This window comes from Hyperoodon ampullatus (genome assembly GCF_949752795.1).
Source record: "Hyperoodon ampullatus genome assembly, chromosome: 4".
Classification (NCBI taxonomy): Eukaryota; Metazoa; Chordata; class Mammalia; order Artiodactyla; family Ziphiidae; genus Hyperoodon; species Hyperoodon ampullatus.
This window is the reverse complement of record NC_136917.1, coordinates 48,798,448-48,815,169: the sequence shown is the minus strand read 5'-3', so window position 1 is coordinate 48,815,169 and position 16,722 is coordinate 48,798,448. Positions and strand designations below refer to the sequence as shown.

General features: G+C 41.0%; 1 protein-coding gene across 2 annotated transcripts in view; it reads right to left on the bottom strand.

Moving 5' to 3' along the window:
- PDE6A (phosphodiesterase 6A) overlaps positions 1–16,722 on the bottom strand; it is a gene marked incomplete at both ends in the record, with an annotated part of 66,775 nt that overhangs the window by 36,858 nt on the left and 13,195 nt on the right. For both annotated transcript variants that reach the window (XM_079704039.1, XM_079704040.1), the window contains 2 exons: positions 4,354–4,418; positions 9,307–9,381. In XM_079704039.1, coding sequence (XP_079560165.1) covers positions 4,354–4,418; positions 9,307–9,381 — 140 coding nt within the window. The remainder of the gene's footprint in view (positions 1–4,353; positions 4,419–9,306; positions 9,382–16,722) is intronic.

The window sequence follows — 16,722 nt, the reverse complement described above, 5'->3', positions numbered from 1 at the left end:
TTAATTTCTGGGCTTATCTTTATTCTTTTGGGGAGGGTTTATTTATCTGCTTGTTTGCTGTTAGTTTCTTGAGATGATGTGATGGATAGCTTCTGTCTGCCCCTCCAGATCCGCTCTCCAACCTGCTCCTTCCTGTCCCAGGAGGCCAATCTGTGTGGACTCCATCAATAGGGTGCCTGGCCTTCCAGCTTCTGATTGAATTTAACCCAATGAGGAGACCTGGCCAAAACTAGAGGCAGGTAGAACAGTTAGGTCAGGCTATTTATTTCCCTGGGTTCCCCCTGGCAGGGTTGCTCTGGGTTTGCTGCGTCTCTTTGTTTGTTTGTTTGTTTGTTTTGTTTTGTTTTGTTTTTTGCTGCGTCTCTTGACTGAAAGGCAACACTTCTCTCAAGATGCCCTGCTCTACATGACACTTTCTCCTTCCAGGTTCTAGAAATTTCCTTTGGGCCCAGGAATGCTCACAACAACCTCAGTACTAGCATATTCTCTTTCAGTTTCCTTCATTCCACTCACACCTCTATAATTCATCCCTTTATAAGTAAAGCCTCCTTGAATTACCCTAATTTGAATGTGATGCCTATTATCTGCTGGGACCCCGACTGATACAAGTGGGTACAGAGTTTATTACTTTATATTGTATTCTTTTCTCATATGAATATTTAAGACTGTAAATTTCACCTTAAGCATGATTTCACTGCATCACATTGGTTTTGATATGTAATATTTTCATTCTTTCAGAATATGTCATAATTTCCATTGATTTCTTCTTTTACCCATGGATTATATGGAAGTGTATTCCTTTTTATTTTTTTCAGAAAAATAGTTTCTAGTTTCCAAGCATAAGAAGATTTTTCTGGGGCCTTCCCTGGTGGTACAGTGGTTAAGAATCCACCTGCCAATGCAGGAGACATGGGTTCAAGCCCTGGTCAGGGAAGATCCCACATGCCGCGGAGCAACTAAGCCTGTGTGCCACAACTACTGAACCTGTGCTCTAGAGCCCATGGGCCACAACTACTGAGCCCACGGGCCACAACTACGGAAGCCCGTGTGCCTAGAGCCCGTGCTCCACAACAAAAGAAGCCACCGCAATGAGAAGCCCACACAGTGCAAGGAAGAGTAGCCCCTGCTCACCATAACTAGAGAAAGCCCGCGTGAAGCAACGAAGACCCAGTGCAGCCAAAAATAAATAAATAAATAAAATTAGTCTTTTTAAAAAGTGCATTAGTAGAGATATAGTCACTTCTTAATGATAAAGAGGTCAATTCAATTCCAGGAAGAATTTACAAATGTGTATATGCTTAATAACAAGGCCTCAAAAAAAAGCAAAAACTGACAGAAATATAAGAATATATAGATAAATTCATGTTTGCTCATTGATAGAGTAGACTAAAACAAACAGAATAGAGAATATTGGAATAAGATAATTAACAAACTTAATCTAATGGATATATATAGAACATGGCACCTCACCCCCAAACTACAGGACACTCAGTGTTTTCAAGAATACCTGTGCATTTACAATAACTGGTGATATAATGGGCCATAAAACAAACCTCAATACATTTCAAACGATTGAAATCATACAGAGGTGTCCTCTGGTCACAGTGAAAATATGCTAGTGGTTTATAAATATGTTATTTTCGCTAATAACAAAAATCTTATTTATTTATTTATTTTTAAAATTTATTTATTTATTTTTGGCTGCACTGGGTCTTTGTTGCTGCACGCGGGCTTTCTCTAGTTGCGGTCAGCGGGGGCTACTCTTCCTTGCAGTGTGCGGGCTTCTCATTGCGGTGGCTTCTCTTGTTGTGGAGCACGGGTTCTAGGCACGTGGGCTCAGTAGTGGTGGCTCGCAGGCTCTAGAGCAGAGGCTCAGTAGTTGTGGCGCACGGGCTTAGTTGCTCTGCGGCATATGGGATCTTCCTGGACCAGGGATCGAACCTGTGTTCCCTGTACTACCAGGAGGATTCCTAACCACTGTGCCACCAGGGAAGTCCCTCTACTAATGCACCTTGAGACCTATTTTTATCTGATAGTCACATAGTTACATCAGTTTTCTTTTGATTATCATTTGCAAGGCATATCTTTTGTTCATTCTTTTACTTTCATTCTCTCTGCATTCTTATCTTTTAGATAGCTCTCTTGTAAATAAGATATATGGTATTTCTTTACGCATATCTCACAGCTCATCAGTTCTTACAAGAACTGGTTGTTTTTTTCTTTTTTTCTTGCTTTTTTTTTTTTTGGCCGTGCTCTGTGGCCTGCGGGATCTTAGCTCCCCTACCAGGGATGGAACCCATGTCCCCTACAGTGAAAGCATGGAGTCGTAACCACTGGATGGCCAGGGAATTCCCAAGAACCGTTTCTTATATGCAACTGAGAAAGATAATATTCTGCCAATTAATCTGTAATGCAGTGCTTTTTGAACTTATAATTATTACTTTATGAATATCAACAGAGCTCTTTTAGCATTTAGGTATAGATTTTTTTATCATATTTCATACCTTTTTCCTGGCTTTTTGTGCCATTCAAAGGCACTTTTTGTTTCCGTGCTGCATCATAGTATAATCTCTTTAAGTTACTTCTAAGAATTTATATTAAATTCAGTGCAGATACAGTCACACTGTAGAAGGCAGCAAGGTGGATGTTATCAGAGTCTAGAAGGGTGTGATACTTGGTGAGGAGTGGTGAGACATTGGGGAGAACTGTGATCTGTGATAACTCAGAATACAGACAATGAGTTTGATAAACTGGCACCTCTAGAGAAGTGGTTAGAAAACAGAATGGTGGCAGTGTATGCAGTTGACAAGGAAAAATAAGAAAAAGAAAGAGACGAGTTTAGGAAAGACTCAGTCTTCATGCAAACAAGACTGAACAGAGAGAACCCAGAAACTCAGGAACCTGAAGCAGTCTCTCATCCCCAACCAGTAAAAGATAAACCAGAGAACTGAGTGACAGGATTATCAAAATTGTTTGGCAACAGTTGTGACCTCTCACAACCACTATCTAAGGATTAAGGTGACCTGCTATAAATCCCTTCATTTGGACCAGAAAAGAGACCAAAGGTGAGGCTCTCCCACAGAGGCTGATCACAGCCTCACGGAGTCTGCAGTTCAGTTGGGAAAGAGAGCCGAGCCTCAGACAGAACTGTGGGGTGGCTCTTGGTACCCACAGAGGATTCACATAGGTAACAAGAGAGCTACGTTTTGGAGAGCGCTCTACTCATCAAAAAGTACAAGCTGATACTAAAAACGTTCTTGACTGTTGAAATCGTTAAATGGCCTTTGAGCCTCCACCACCTGCAGGTAGGTTGGAGGCCTCACCCTCTGGGAGTTCTTGCCTTTTCATTATCCTCCTAGGTCATATAAGAAGACATTAGAGAATAAACTTTCTGGGACTTCCCTGGTGGTCCAGTGGGTAAGACTATGCGCTCCCAATGCAGGGGCCCCGGGTTCAATCCCTGGTCAGGGAACTAGATTCCGCATGCATGCCTCAACTAAGAGTTCGAATGCTGCAACTAAAGATCCTGCGTGGCACAGCTAAGACCTGCGGCAGCCTAAATAAATAAAAAAAGATTTAAAAAAAAGAGAGAGAGAATAAGCTTTCCTTGGGGGCTGAGTCACTTTCTTTGCCAACTTCCTGCCTTTGCCTCACCTTCTGCATTAGGCCCCAGATATGCCTCCATAGAAAAATCATTGAAAAGCCCTGATCAGACACCGTGGCCTCACTCTACAGAGAGGCCCAAACCGGCCACTTATTTATTTATTTATTTATTTATTTTATTTATTTATTTATGGCTGCATTGGGTCTTTGTTGCTGTGCTCAGGCTTTCTGTAGTTGCTATGAGCAGGGGCTACTCTTCATTGCGGTGTGCGGGCTTCTCATTATGGTGGCTTCTCTTGCTGTGGAGCACGGGCTCTAGGCATGCAGGCTTCAGTAGTTGTGGCACGTGGGCTCAATAGTTGTGACTCGTGGGCTAGGGCGCAGGCTCAGTAGTTGTGGCGCACAGGCTTAGTTGCTCCGTGGCATGTGGGATCTTCCCAGACCAGGGCTCAAACCCATGTCCCCTGTACTGGCAGGTGGATTCTTAACCACTGCACCACCAGGGAAGTCCCCAGGCCACTTATTGACACTGGACTTGGGACTTGAACTCACAGCAGCTGAGTCAGAATCCAGCCTCATTTTCCAAACTGCATGGTCTTTCCACCCTTCCACACTGCCTCCTTACTGCTCTCCCTGCCTCGAACAGAGTGTGTGACCTTCTTGGGTTTGGTTAGTGTCGATCTTGGAATGAGTATCTTGTGGACACGGATAATGTGCCTACAATTCTACATGTTTTGAGAAGAGACTTACGGGATGACTTTGATGTCTTCTTTGCCATGCAGGATGTAGTCAATGACCTTGTAAAAGTTGATTTCCTAGGCAAAAGAGATAGAGAAAGTTCTTCAGAGTCTGAGACTACTTCAGCAGGAGTGTGTCCTTGAGAAAGGCTTTGTTTTTTACCCTGTGCCCCGTGGTTTTCCAGAAGCACCAGCCTGACCTTCTAAGGGTGTGTTCCACTGCCTCTGGAGCTCACTGTCCTCAGCTGACTCTCAGGGTTCAGTGTGCTCCTCCTTGGAACCAGCCCACAGTGGCCAGGCAGGGGCTGGGATCTGGGGCTGGGAAGAGACATAGGAAGTGTTCCAAGGGAATCTGGGGGTTCAGTACAAGGACAAAGAGAGAAAGACTGCTGGTGGAGTCTAGTGAGAGAGGGAGGTGGAAGGAGGCTTCTGTCCCATTTAGCATCATCATCAACCCAGCCATCTTCCATGTGGGGTCAGCTCCATGGTCACGGCACCCTTTCTCCTTCACACCTCAGCTCAGCTGCTCTTTGCTGCATCAGCTCTTCCAGACTTGCCTTCCCAATCATGCCTCATGCTTCCCCACTCACATTCCACCTCTTCCATCCCTCCCACCTCCTTACACCATTAAAACCCCTTTTCTCTTAAATTAGACCTGTTCAATTACATGACTTCCTAACATGGGGTTGGATACTGGCAGGTGGTTCCTTTTCCCTAGCTCTCCAGGGAAAAATCCATTACCTTATTGGAACGTGATGGGCAGGTTAGTAATAATCATTTTACAAATAGGAAAACTGAGACCCAGAGAGAGGAAAGGATTCACTTATAGTAAGACAGTAAGCCAGGACCAGAACCTTGGCCCCTGACTCCTGTGCTCAGAGCTCTTTCTACTGTCACTTAAGGTTAAGAGCTTAAAATAGTGTTTTCCTCTCTGTAGCACTCTCACCTAGAATGGGGGCTACTCAAAGTGTGGTCCCTGGACTGGTACCAGTCTGCAAACTATTTGTTACTATTCCATGATGAGATAAAAACAGAAATTGACAGTCAGTGTTTAGAAACTTTTACAGCAATTTGACTGAGTTAGGTTAGGTCTGTTGAAACTGATAATTTAAAAAAGACAAGTTTTGTATGTCTTTTAAAATTTTTATTTTTTACATAATAGACTTTTATCATATCTTGAAAAGTATCAGTCCAAGATAAATTGGAAATTAAAAAAAAAAATTTTCCTCTACTACAGGTTATTTTGAGAAATATTGCCCTAGAGATTTAAATGTTGATACCTGGGCCCCATCAAGGCCTCCTGACTCAGAACCTCCACAAAAGGAAATTCCTCATCTAGTCAAGGGTGTCTAGTTGACGGGCAATCGTGACCTTCTTCAGGCTCACGAGGGAGAGAGAGGCTGTGCTCCTCAACGCCCAGCATTGGAAGCAGCTACAGTGATTGAACCCTTCTAGAGCGGCTCCCATGGCATCGGCTGCTCCAGGGTAGGTATGAGCTCCCTGCAGTAGGAAGCATCCAGGGGAAGACCGGGTGAACCCCACAGCACAATGAAATGGAGTTAGGAATAGATCTAGAGTGCAAAGACTCAGGCTCTGGTCTTGGTTCCACTATGTGTCCTTTCTGGGCCTCAGTTTCCCCAGCTGTAAAATCGGTGGTGTTTGTTTGTCGTTGGTGTCAAGTAACAGAACCCTTTCCCCTAACGAAGCATGGGCCCTAATCCTCTAAAGCAGAGGAAAGTAATGCCGCCCTAATGGAAGCGGAGTTGGGTACATGGAGATCCTGCATCTCTCCTGGTTTTCCCTCACTCCCTGTCCTGTCCTCCTCTGCCCCCATTCACCCCTGGCCCAGGCAGCCACTGTGGGAGCCTTGGGTTCTAAAGATAATCCGGGAATTTAAAAAACGGAATTAGGGAATCCCTAAAGCCCCTTCCAGCTATGATTCTAAGACTATGGTTGGAGAGTTAGCATAGATAGATAGTCTCTCATAGATTAAAATGCACATATTCTTTGACCCAGTAATTCTACATATGCTAATAAATCCTATAGATATATTCCCAAATGTAGGTAACAGCATTATTTTCCCCATCTAGGGCTCTCAACCAGACTGCTTTAAAAAGTCTGGAGATAGCTGATATCTATCACTTGGAGATGGTTAAGCAAACTGAGTGCCTGCATGTAGTGGATACTTCGCGTGTCTCCAGAGCGACTAGCTGTATCTGTGCTGATAGGGAAAGATGCCAAATATACTCAAGTGGGAAAAGTAAGGCACAAAATAGAATCATCACACTTGTCAAGGGTGGTGGTGGTGGAATGTGTGTGTGTGTGTGTGTGTGTGTATATATATATATATATACATATATATACATATATATGTATACATATACACACATGTACATACACACACCCAGGAATGTCCATGGACATTTGGGAAAGGTAGACCACTCACAGTGGCACAGTGGCTGCCTCAGGGCAGGCTGGATTTCTGTGCTGTGCTCTTTTGTATGGTGTGAGCTGTTCTCTGTGCTCATGTATTACTTTTTCAATAAATATAAATACATTGCGGTAAGAACATTTTAAAACAGTGAGGTCATATCCTATGGGAGGTTCTAGAAATCAAAGGTGGCCACATTATCTGCTGGGACTTTGGTAGAGCTGTTTCCTTCTGGGAGGGGGAGAGGGCCTTCTTGCTTCAGGGCCATCTGTCCTTGGGCCTGGGCTGTTCACTGCTCTCCCAGGGAAGCTGCTGGCTCCCTGGGCCTGGTAAACTGCCCTACCCAGGGGTCTCCATGAGATTCTTTTAGAAAGGTGAAAAATGGACTTTTTTTCTTTTAAACCCACAGGAGAATCAATTTTGCTTTCACAGAAAGCAACAAAAAGTTCAGTGTGCTTTAGGTAAATAGAACTTTTTCCACACCCTGTAGCTCAGCCAAGTTGCTTTCAAGGCCATATTCATGTAGGAATTCACCAGCCTTTGGAAAGTCAAAACCAAGCCATCAATGAGTGCCTTTGTCACCTCGCACCTAAGCAGCTGATGCTGTAACACAGGGTCTTTGAAAAAGCCACATACAGCCAGAGCCAAATCATCATGCATGGAAATATACCAGTTTTAAAAGAAGTGTTATTTTTTTTTTCCCCATGAAGTCTACTTAGCCTTTTTCATAATTAAAAAACACACACAACGCTTTATTTTTCAGAGGAGATGAAGTGAGGTGTAGTTGCTTTGGGGGAACTTCAGAACCAAGATTTGGGGAGCTAATTGGTCAAAATCCAGATGAAGATTGTATTTCTAATGTGAATGTGGCAGATAAAGTGTGAGAGTGATGTTAGAAGGCAAAAGGATAAGTTAGATAGAGCCTGATATTTCTCTGGCTGTCCTGGAATTGGAGATGACCTCTGACCTCAGGGCTCAGCTCAGAGAGCTGAATATTAAAGCAGCCCGGGAAACTGAAATTAATTGAAGTTGGTGGTGTCTGAAAGCTATGGTGATCTCTATTCTATATAGTTCCTAGAATTCTAAATTTTAGGAACAAGTCCAGCTCATATGTGAATTAGATGAAAAGCTCAGTAGTAACATCTCAACTCTGCCAACACAAAAACTGTACTTCAAAAGGAAAAATGTCCCCAAATAGTTTTCTGACAGCAGCACATGATGTAAGCCTTGAAGACTCAGTCTTCCCAAATGAAATCATGAAATTGTGTGGGCAAAAGAGTAGTTTGAAACTGGACAGCGTCAGGTTATAAAGGTCATTTTGGGTAAAGCAGAACAGACAGTTTAGATTCCAAGGCTGAAATCTTTTCTGGTGTGTATATGAAGCTCACAGGCCAGTGTGTTAATTCTAAATCCCTAGAGTTTGAATTAAGATTAAAAAAAGTCTGTCTCACACACACACACAGACACACGCTGTCCTTTATCTTTATTTTGGGTAGGGTTAGTGTTGGCTGGGGGGAATCAGGCCTCCTAGCAGAAATTGACATACCATTTCAGACAGGCTGGAAGGTTTTGTGGGAAGAATCCTGGACTAAAACTCAATTCAGGACACGACTCTGCTGCTTACCTATTCTATGTGGCCTCAGCTAAAGTCATTCTGTCATTCTACAGGTTCTATAGGCCATTCGAGTGCCAGGTCTGTTTACCCTGCTGCATCTTTACATCCCCACACATTTCATTTCAGCTTCTCTAAAGTGTTCATGCCTCATCTTTAAAATGTAGCAATAGTAGGAAACCAGAGGTCACAAACTGAAGTGCCAAGAGAGACCTGATAGAAATATAAATGAGAGGAGGAGGCCAGGGGTGTACAAGAGGTAGTCCGGGGGACCGTGCAGACTAGAGAGTTCAGGCCACACATTGCAAGGAGGCGGCCGCTACTCAACTCCAATGAAATTTACCCTGCAGGACTGTGGGTCCAGTTTTGACTGATCTGCCACCTTTTGAAAAGAAACTGAGAATCTAGATGTTTATCAGAAATATCTTGATTTTTAAGTGCTAAGCTGCCAATTCAAAACTGTTTTAAAGTAAAAACAAAGAAAAACTAAAAAAATCTTATGTAGCCAAACATATTTATCTATTGGCTGGAATTGACCTTCTGGCTATCAATTTGTACATTTTAGATTAGATTTTAAGATTATTTGCAGCTTTAATTGTCTACAGTTTTCCTGCTGGGTGAATCCTTGAGCAGGTTGCTTGATCCTTCTGGAGTTCTTTCCTCATCTATGGAATGAGAATATTTATTCTTCCTTTGTCAGTCCCACCAGGTTATTGTGAAACTCCAGTGAGATATTAAAATAACTTGCAAATTACAGGGCTTGAGCAATTGTGAGGAATTATCATAATTTCAAGGGAGACAACCCAACCCAGAGAAGATAAATACCAAAGTGGTAAAGAAACTTCAGCAGGACCTACAGTGCCTTACTCGTTTGCATTTCATTAAACATTTGATCATATTGGACAGGCTAGAGAGAGACCTACCCTTCCATCTGGAGTCCTGGGACCAGAGTAGGGTGGAGCCTCACCCATCAGGACTGGCCACACGTCAAAAAATTCCTAGGAATGAGAAAAACAATAATTATGTGTCTTGAAAGTAGGTCAGAAAAAGATTAAGAAGAGAAGGCTACCTGTATGAGTCATCTATCACTGAAATCTGGAAGATGCGCAGAGCTCAGTGAAACCAAAGGTTGGAAGATTCACTAGAGTTGGAGAATGTCAGTCATGTCTGTGCTTTGAGATATATCAATATCATCAGAACTGGATCTGTCTAGGGACTTCCCTGGTGGTGCAGTGGTTAAGCATCCGCCTGCCAATGCAGGGGACACGGGTTCGATCCCTGGTCTGGGAAGATCCCACATGCCACGGAGCAACTAAGCCCCTGCACCACAACTACTGAGCCTGCGCTCTAGAGCCCGCGAGCCACACTACTGAAGCCCATGCGCCTAGAGCCCGTGCTCCACAACAAGAGAAGCCACTGCGATGAGAAGCCCATGCACCGCAGCAAAGAGTAGCCTCCACTCGCTGCAGCTAGAGAAAGCCTGCCCGCAGCAACAAAGACCTAACGCAGCCAAAAAAAAAAAAAAAAAAAAAAAAAAAGAACTGGATCTATCTAATCAATAACCAAGAAATGGGAGTTAGGTTGGAGCACCCTCATACTCCCTGTGCTGTGGGACATGAGAAGGTAAATGGGGACTCTATGGCTAAGAAATTTACCTTAAGTATTAATACATGCTAAACATGTGAGCAAACGTTTAGCTGGAACAATGTTTCTTGCAGTATCATTTATAGCAGTGAAAAATCAGAAAAACCTAAGTGTCCAATAGGAGAGGACTTATTAAATCAATTATGGTATATCTAGTAACAATGATGTTACAATTGTGTAGATATTGATTTAAAAAGATGTCCATGATACACTGATGAGTAAAAAATGTGAGGTGACAAAAATAGATAAATCATGTGACCCCAGTGTTTATATAGAAAATGCTGTCAAAGAATTCACAACAAAGCATTAACAACTGGTTTTCTCTGGGGGATTGGAATGAGATTATATTTTATTTAGCAATTATTCCCTAATAAAATTTATGGCTTTTGTAATAGGGAAAAAAATTTTTTTCCAGATAAGAAAGAAAGGACAAACAATGGTGCCAAATATGGATGGATAGACCCATATCTGGGCTCCAACAGGAAAGGATGACACCTGTAAGACACCTGGCAAAGACAGGGGCAGAGAGAGGAGAGAAAAGGGTTGACAAAGGCTCTGCATGGTCACACAGCCCCAGGAGAAGAAACTGGGGAGCCATGCAGGCACTCCCTTGCTACTTCTCCGCTGGTTTTTCTACCGCACACGCAGCTGCACAGCTTGTGTTGGGCCAAATCTGGGCCTGGTGAAGGAGGCCTCTGTCCTCCAGTGCCTCTCTGTTCATTTATCTGCTGGTATTTAGGGACCGTGATCCACTAGCTCTGGGTTATTGTGGGCAGGATGCTTCTTGACCTCTCTCTCTTGTTTGAACATGTTTGTCATGGTGGTTTGTTCTAATATCATCCAGAGGGCAAGCAGAAGGGACTCCACATGAAATTCAGATTTCACATCCTCACCCTTCTGCCCAGCTGGGCTCTTCTCTTGACTACCAACAACAGGAAGCAATTCAATTCTGGGTGAAAATGTGAACTGGGGACTTATCTAAGCTCCACAACATGCTTGCTGTTAGATAGAGATGGACAAGGCACAGTTTATGCCCTGGAGGAATCTGCTATGTCATGGAGGAGAGAATTAAGCCCTCAAGTAACTTTAGTAAGGTAGATGGGGTAAGAACCAAAACAGTAATAAAAGGAGAGCACAAATGTTAGAGGAGACCAGAAGAAGGACATGGGGCTGACACTGTCAGGGTCAAACTCTGAGTGATTCTGAAGATTGTCCCAAGGAGAAGCAGATGTTGTCAACAAAGGGTTGGGTGGAATGTGGGGCATGTTTACGCTTGCCTTCCTCTGTCTCAATCTCTCTCTCTTTTATTTCTAAACAGCTTTTTTGAGATATAATTCATATACCATATGATTCACCCAGTTTAAGTGTACAATTCACTGACCTTTATTGACTTTTTTCATAATGTCAATACTTCAGGTAAGAGCTTAGCTACCTGGGGTAGGGTGGTGTGGGGGGAGATGGAGGAGCATAGGTTCTTAGAGTGATTATAGGCAGCCCAGCCCACTTCTCATTGCTAGATTGTTCCATCTATTGGGGATGACTAAGTCAGGATATTCTTGCTTAAATGTGACTTTCCCTTTTGAGGGGGAGTTCAAAAGAAACAGAGGGCAGAACACTGCAGCTCAGAGCTGTGTTCAGATCCTTTAAGGTGCAAACTGAATGCCTTAAAATGGTGCTCAGTTTGCACCTCCAAATTTCTTTTGAATTCAACTACTCAGAAATTCTTTTGATTAAAAAAAAGAACCATTCATTCGTATGAATTCATTTGCTACTTCCTGAAGGAGTATCAAAGTGCTTATTGCTGGATTTAGCCATATTTGGCAAAATACTTGATTCAAGAATTTATAAAAATCAAATGGACAGTTGCACTAGAACCAGAGGTTCCCTAAAATCAGTATATGGCCCAACTGCACCAGAATCACTTAGGGAGCTATTTTAAAGCCAAAAATCAGAATAATAAACCCATGAGTATATGGAAACCTGTTATATGGTAAAATGGCATATCAAAATGGTGGCATTTCAAAACAGTGGAGATAGGGTAGACTGTTCTTTAAATGGGGAATTATGAGGGGGGCACAAAATTTATCCCTACCTTATACCATAACATCGATAATTTCAAAAGATGAGTGAAAGATGAAAATATATTAATCAAAACACATCAGATTATTTCAGACTATAATATTAAGGTTGTGGAAGTCTTTCTTAAACAAAATTCGAAACGCAGAAGCCATAAAAGAAAATTTAAATCTTCTGTATGATGAAAGATGCCATAAACAAAGTTAAAATATAATCCATAGAAAGGGAAAATATGGTTGCAGCCTATGTGACAGAGATATAGTCTATGTCATGGATAAAGCACTCCTATATTTTAATAAGAAATAGACAAAGAATTCAATTTTAAAGGTGGAAAAATGGGCATATATTGCCCAGAAAAATCTGGGCAATATATGGAAGAAAAAAAGTTAAGTTAACTCACAAGTAAATATATAAATGTATTTACCCTCACTTGGTAATCAGTGAAAAAACAATTAGAAAAAACCAGTAACATTTTTTGCCCATTTAAGTAGGAAAAATAAAAAGATTTATGATATACAGAATTGGCAGGAGTTTGGAGAAATGGAATTCTCATGCAGTGCGAGTGAGAGTATAAAATGATTAAGCCTTTAGAGGGAAAATTTTGGGAAGGCAAAATAAAAATTTTTTCCTAGTAATGTACTTCCACAGCTTTGTCCTATAGATAGTCTCTGTCAAGTGTGCAGGAATTTAACTCCAAGGTTGTTCATTATAGCATTGTCTTTAATTGTAAGACTATTTAGAAATGATTTAAATGCCCAAAAATAGGGGAAAGGATAAATTAATTATGATATATCCATACTATTTAGAAGAATGAGGTAAATCTATGTGGACTAAAGAACAAAGAAAGAGGATTTCTACTCCTATTAATAGTGGCCAGTTTGTTTCAGACCAGTCCTCCAACTGAGAATTATTATGAAATCTGGACTGTATATGTGTATGTGTGCATATGTGTATATAAACATTTGTTTGAAGGAATCATAGAGCTAGCAAGGCAGCAAGGACTTGATGGGCCAAGATGCCCCAGAGAAGGAAAGCCCAGAGATGTGAGCCTAATGTCTGATTCAGCTTTTCCTCTTGATCCCCTTGCTGATACCAAAGATGCTGTGGAGCAGCTGGGAAGCTGCGCAGATTTACTGGGCTAGTAGGATAAAATTGGAATTCAGGGCCTGCCAAGGAGGAGGGACCCTTGAAATCAACCCAGGTTTCAGCTGGCCCTTCTTAAAGGTTTATACCCTAGTAGTAAAAGTGAATCAGAAACAGAACATCCCTTGCAAAAACTGAAGACCAGCTTCAAATCAGCTCAATCCCTGATTGGATTCAGATGCTCTGCCTTTATCTCAACCGCTAGCCAGAAGTACCATAAATCCTCTTTGGAGGAATATAATATTGCCCAGAGTATCAAATCATCTCTAAAATGTTTATACATGTCTCTAATGTTCAAACAAAAATAAATAGTCATGTACAAGATAAGGATTAACTGAAAATCAAGAGATGAAACAGACTATAGGAAGACAGCCATAGAATATATCTACAGATATTATAGCTCTCAGACCCAGACTCTAAAATAACTGATTTTGTCCAAGAAATCAAATACAGAATAGAGAATTTTAGAAGAGCACTGGAAACCTCAAGAAAGATGAAATGGAAATTCTAAAATTGAAAAATACCTGAAATTAAGAACTCAATAGATAGTTTTAACAGCCAATTAGACACAACTGAAGATTCATGGATAGATCAGAAGAAATATTCAAACTAAAAAACAAAAATATAAAAGGGCAGGAAATACAGAAAGGAGTGTAAGAGATGTAAAACATGATGAAAAACTCTAGTATATAATGACAAACTTAGAGGTCTTTTACCACTGCATATCAAGATATTTTAGAGAGGTACTATAATTAAGACAGTATGGTATTGCAGAAGAATAGATAAATATACCAAGGGAACAAAATAGAGAGTCCAGAAACAGACCCAATATATGGACACTTGATTGATGATAGAGGTATGATAGAGAAAGATGGTCTTTTCAGTAGAACGGTGGGGGAGAAGGGTGGTCTTTTCAAGTACTGGTCAATAGGATATCTATATGGGAAAAATTAATATTGACACTACTTCATGCTATACATTTTAGAAACATCAGGTAGATTGTAGAGCTGTATGTGAAAGTTCAAACAATAAGGCTTTTAGAAGTTAACATAGGTGAATATCTTTATGACCTTGGGGCCAGGAAAGATTTCTTAAATAGGGCATATAAACCAATAACCATAAAGGAAAAGATTGATAAATTGGGCTACATTATAATTTAAAACTTACATTTATAAAAACATAAGATAATGAGAGCACAGTATGGGAGAAGATATTTGCAATGTTGCATTCAACAGAGGACCCATATCCAGAATTTGTTAAGAACTCTGGCAAATAAGTAAGATAAAAACATACAATAGAATTTAAAAAAATGGGGAAAAGACTTGAACAGGCACTTCACAAAAGATATCCAAATGGTCAATAAACATAAAACTTCCTGGTCATTAGGTGACACATATTAATACCCAAAGAGATAACACTACACACCCACCAAAATGGCTAAATTAGTAAGATGGCAATACCAAGTATTTGTGAGGACACCCCCTACATTGCTGGTGGGAGGGTAAAATGGTACAATAATTTTGAAAATCAGATTGGCAATATCTATTAAAACTATTACCCACGGGCTTCCCTGGTGGCGCAGTGGTTGGGTATCTGCCTGCTAATGCAGGGGACATGGGTTCGAGCCCTGGTCTGGGAGGATCCCACATGCCGCGGAACAACTAGGCCCGTGAGCCACAACTACTGAGCCTGCGCGTCTGGAGCTTGTGCTCCACAACAAGAGAGGCCACGACAGTGAGAGGCCCGCGCACCGCGATGAAGAGTGGCCCCTGCTCGCTGCAACTAGAGAAAGCCCTTGCACAGAAATGAAGATCCAACACAGCCAAAAATAAATAAAACAACAACAACAAAAAAAAAACTATTACCCAGAGAAGTAATATTAAAGGTAATTCTTAACCTTTAACAATTGTGAATCACTATATTGTACACCAGTAACTTATATAATATTGTACATCAACTGTACTTCAATTGAAAAAAAGCTAGGGACTTCCCTGGTGGTCCAGTGGTTGACAACCTGCCTTCCAATGCAGGGGACGCAGGTTCGATCCCTGGTCAGGGAACTGAGATCCCACATGCCACGGGGCAACTAAACCCATGTGCCACAACTACTGAGACCACACACCTCAACTAGAGAGCCTGTGTGTCGCAAACTACTGAGCCCACGTGCTCTGGAGCCCATGCACCACAACTAGAGAGAAGCCCGTGCACCACAAGGAAAGATCCTGCATGCTGCAACTAAGACCCGACGTGGCCATGAATAAATAAATATTAAAAAAAAAAAAAAAAGCTACTACCCAGAATTTCTACTCCCAGGTAAATTCCTAACTGAAATGGGAAATGGGTACAACTGTGTACCAAAAACTATGTACTAGAGTGTTCATAATAGCAATATTCATAAAAGCCCAAACATGAAAATGCAAATGTCCATCAACAGTAGAATAAATAAATACTTTGCAGATTATTCATATAATGGAATATTCCACAAGAATGAAAGTTAATGAACTAATGCTATGAGGAGCAATAAGAATGAATCTTACAACCCAAATGTTGATCAAAAGAATCCAGATGCAAAAGAGTATGTATCTATATGATTCCATTTATATGAACTTCAAAAATAGGCAAAACTAACATGGTTTTAAAGGTCAGATAGTGGTTATCTTTAGGGAGGAAGGGGTGGGAGTTACTGGAAAGGGGTAAGAAAGGGGCTTCTGAGGGGCCAGTTATGTTCTATTTCTTGATCTTGGTGGTAGTTAAGTGGGATGTTCATTCTGTGGTAATTCATCGAAGTATTCTCCTGTAATTAGTGCTCTTTTCTGTGTGTGTTATGTGTATGTATGTTGACTTAAAAAAATCTACATGTACTGATAAAAATTATGTTCACAGAACATTATGTAAAAAAAGGCAGACTATAGTGTAACCCAGCAATGTTTATTTATTTCATTTTACTTTATTTTTTTAAATTGGGTTATCTTTTTATTGTTGAGTTGTAGGAGGTTTTTTTTCTTCATGAGCAAAACATCACACTTAAAAAAAAATTGAAGTATAGTGGATTTACAATTTTGTGTTAGTTTCAGGTGTGCAGCGAAGTGATTGTTATATATATATTTTTTTCCATTATAGGTTATCACAAGATATTGAGTATAGTTCCCTGTGCTATACAGTAAATCCTTGTTGCTTATCTATTTTACGTATAGTAATTCGTATCTGTTAATCCCATACTCCTAATTTTTTTTAAACTTTTTCTTTTATATTAGAGTATAGCCGATTAAGAATGTTGTGATAGTTTCAGGTGCACAGCAGAGTGACTCAGCCAGGCTGCCACATAACGTTGAGCAGAGTTCCCTGTGCTATACAGTAGGTCCTTGTTGGTTATCCATTTTATTTTATTTTATTTTATTTCTTTTTTAAAATTTTATTTTGGCTGCGCTGGCTCTTCCTTGCGGCGCATGGGCTCTTCGTTGTGGTGCACAGGCTTC